General features: G+C 31.9%; 1 protein-coding gene across 1 annotated transcript in view; it reads left to right on the top strand.

Annotated features, from left to right (window-relative positions):
- LOC108758260 (retinoid-inducible serine carboxypeptidase) overlaps positions 1-1,699 on the top strand; it is a 19,779-nt gene that overhangs the window by 5,443 nt on the left and 12,637 nt on the right. The window contains exons 3-5 of the mRNA XM_018503127.1: positions 356-581; positions 767-928; positions 1,269-1,346. Of these exons, the coding sequence (XP_018358629.1) occupies positions 356-581; positions 767-928; positions 1,269-1,346 (466 nt within the window). The remainder of the gene's footprint in view (positions 1-355; positions 582-766; positions 929-1,268; positions 1,347-1,699) is intronic.

Raw genomic sequence — 1,699 nt, 5'->3', positions numbered from 1 at the left:
TTTTATGCACCTTTATAATATAAAAATGCACGCGCGGACATATGTGTGTGGGAATAGGGGTAGGGGTGGGAGTGAGGGTGGGGGTGGTGAGAGTGGTTAGCATATTGTTATCTAAAATCTCTCGATTTATTACAGAAACTTGCTTTTTTGAGGCATTAACAAAATAAAACTTTAAACGGCTATAACAAAAAAACTAGTCATGATCAAGCTTTGTGCCTATGGACACTTTTGATCAGTGGGTCAAGAACTATAACATACTAAAATTTCAGCCAATTTAACCAAGGGCCAAAATCCTATGATTTTGTGCGGGGTCCTTTTATATAAAACTTTTCGAAAATTATCGTATAATTCGCAGGGTATGGTGGACACAAAAGGTTTCAAAGAAATTGATGCTGCAGCACAAAAAGTAAAGAACAATGTCGAGCTTGGCAATTGGAGAAGTGCAACTCAAGAATGGTCTAATACAGAAATGGTCATTTTAGAGAAGACTGACAATATTGACTTTTACAATATTCTTACAAAGCAGCCTCCGTTACGGTTTTTCAATTATCAAAAATTTTTCTTACTTAAAAATAAACCTGGTAAATAATATCATTATATTATTTTATAAACTTACACACACACACACATACACACATTAAATAACGAAACTTTTATTCTATTTTTAATATTAATATAAAAAACATTCAACATGTTACAAGATTCCTTTTATCGGAATGTCATTATTATTATGTGTCACTGTGCATTTTTTCCTTTGTAATTGCAGTAATGTACCTAAATCTCAGTGCAGATGAAGCTTTCTCACTCGAAAATTTGATGAACGGTCCAGTAAAGAAAGCGCTTGATATCAAATTCGTTCACGGCAGTCAATCCTCTGACGTTTTTGAATACTTAGCAGAAGATTTTATGAAACCTGTTACTCACATAGGTATCTGTCAAGTGTATTGACAGAATGTCATTGTAGCGAAAGCGAAAGGAAGAAATTGATGTTGATTGATGGAGATAGTTATTTCCAAGCATAGCGAATGTAAAAATTGGGCAACTCGTAAGCATAAAAGAAATTGTTGAAGCAGTTTTGATAAACATGTAAAATAAAACAATATTTATCTATATATTGCATAAATATATAAATTAATTGACTGCTGCGATGCATTCTAATACATTCGCTTTAAATCAAATTTATTTATGACGCAAAAAATTATTAATTCGCGCGTAGAATTTATAATATATTCTAAATACTAATATAAATGTAAATGTAATTATTTTAGTGGAAGCGTTACTGAATGAAACCGACTTGAAAGTATTTGTGTACAATGGACAAATGGATTTGATTGTCGATACATTAGGTAAGTTGTTATTATACTAGGTAAAAGATTTAGTGCCTTCGGTAAAACTATTTAGTTGAGGCATTTTTAATAGCAATAAAATATTTTAATATAAGAAATACAAATAAACTCTCGAGAATATCAAAATATAAACAGAGAACAGGCTAATGAGAGTTTTTTCGCTGTAAGTCGTGCGAGCAAATTATTTATTAAATATAAGAAAAAAATTAGACGTTTCGGCTTACATTCGAGCCATCCTCAGTGTATCTGATCCATATACAATCAAAATTCTTAACTGGTTTGATAGGAGAGTGCCCAATCATTCCGCTTCATTTACAAAGACACCAGGTTAACAGATCCGGCGACCAAATAAA

This window comes from Trachymyrmex cornetzi, unplaced genomic scaffold (genome assembly GCF_001594075.2).
Source record: "Trachymyrmex cornetzi isolate Tcor2-1 unplaced genomic scaffold, Tcor1.1 scaffold1559, whole genome shotgun sequence".
Classification (NCBI taxonomy): Eukaryota; Metazoa; Arthropoda; class Insecta; order Hymenoptera; family Formicidae; genus Trachymyrmex; species Trachymyrmex cornetzi.
This window is presented reverse-complemented; position numbering and strand designations above follow the sequence as displayed.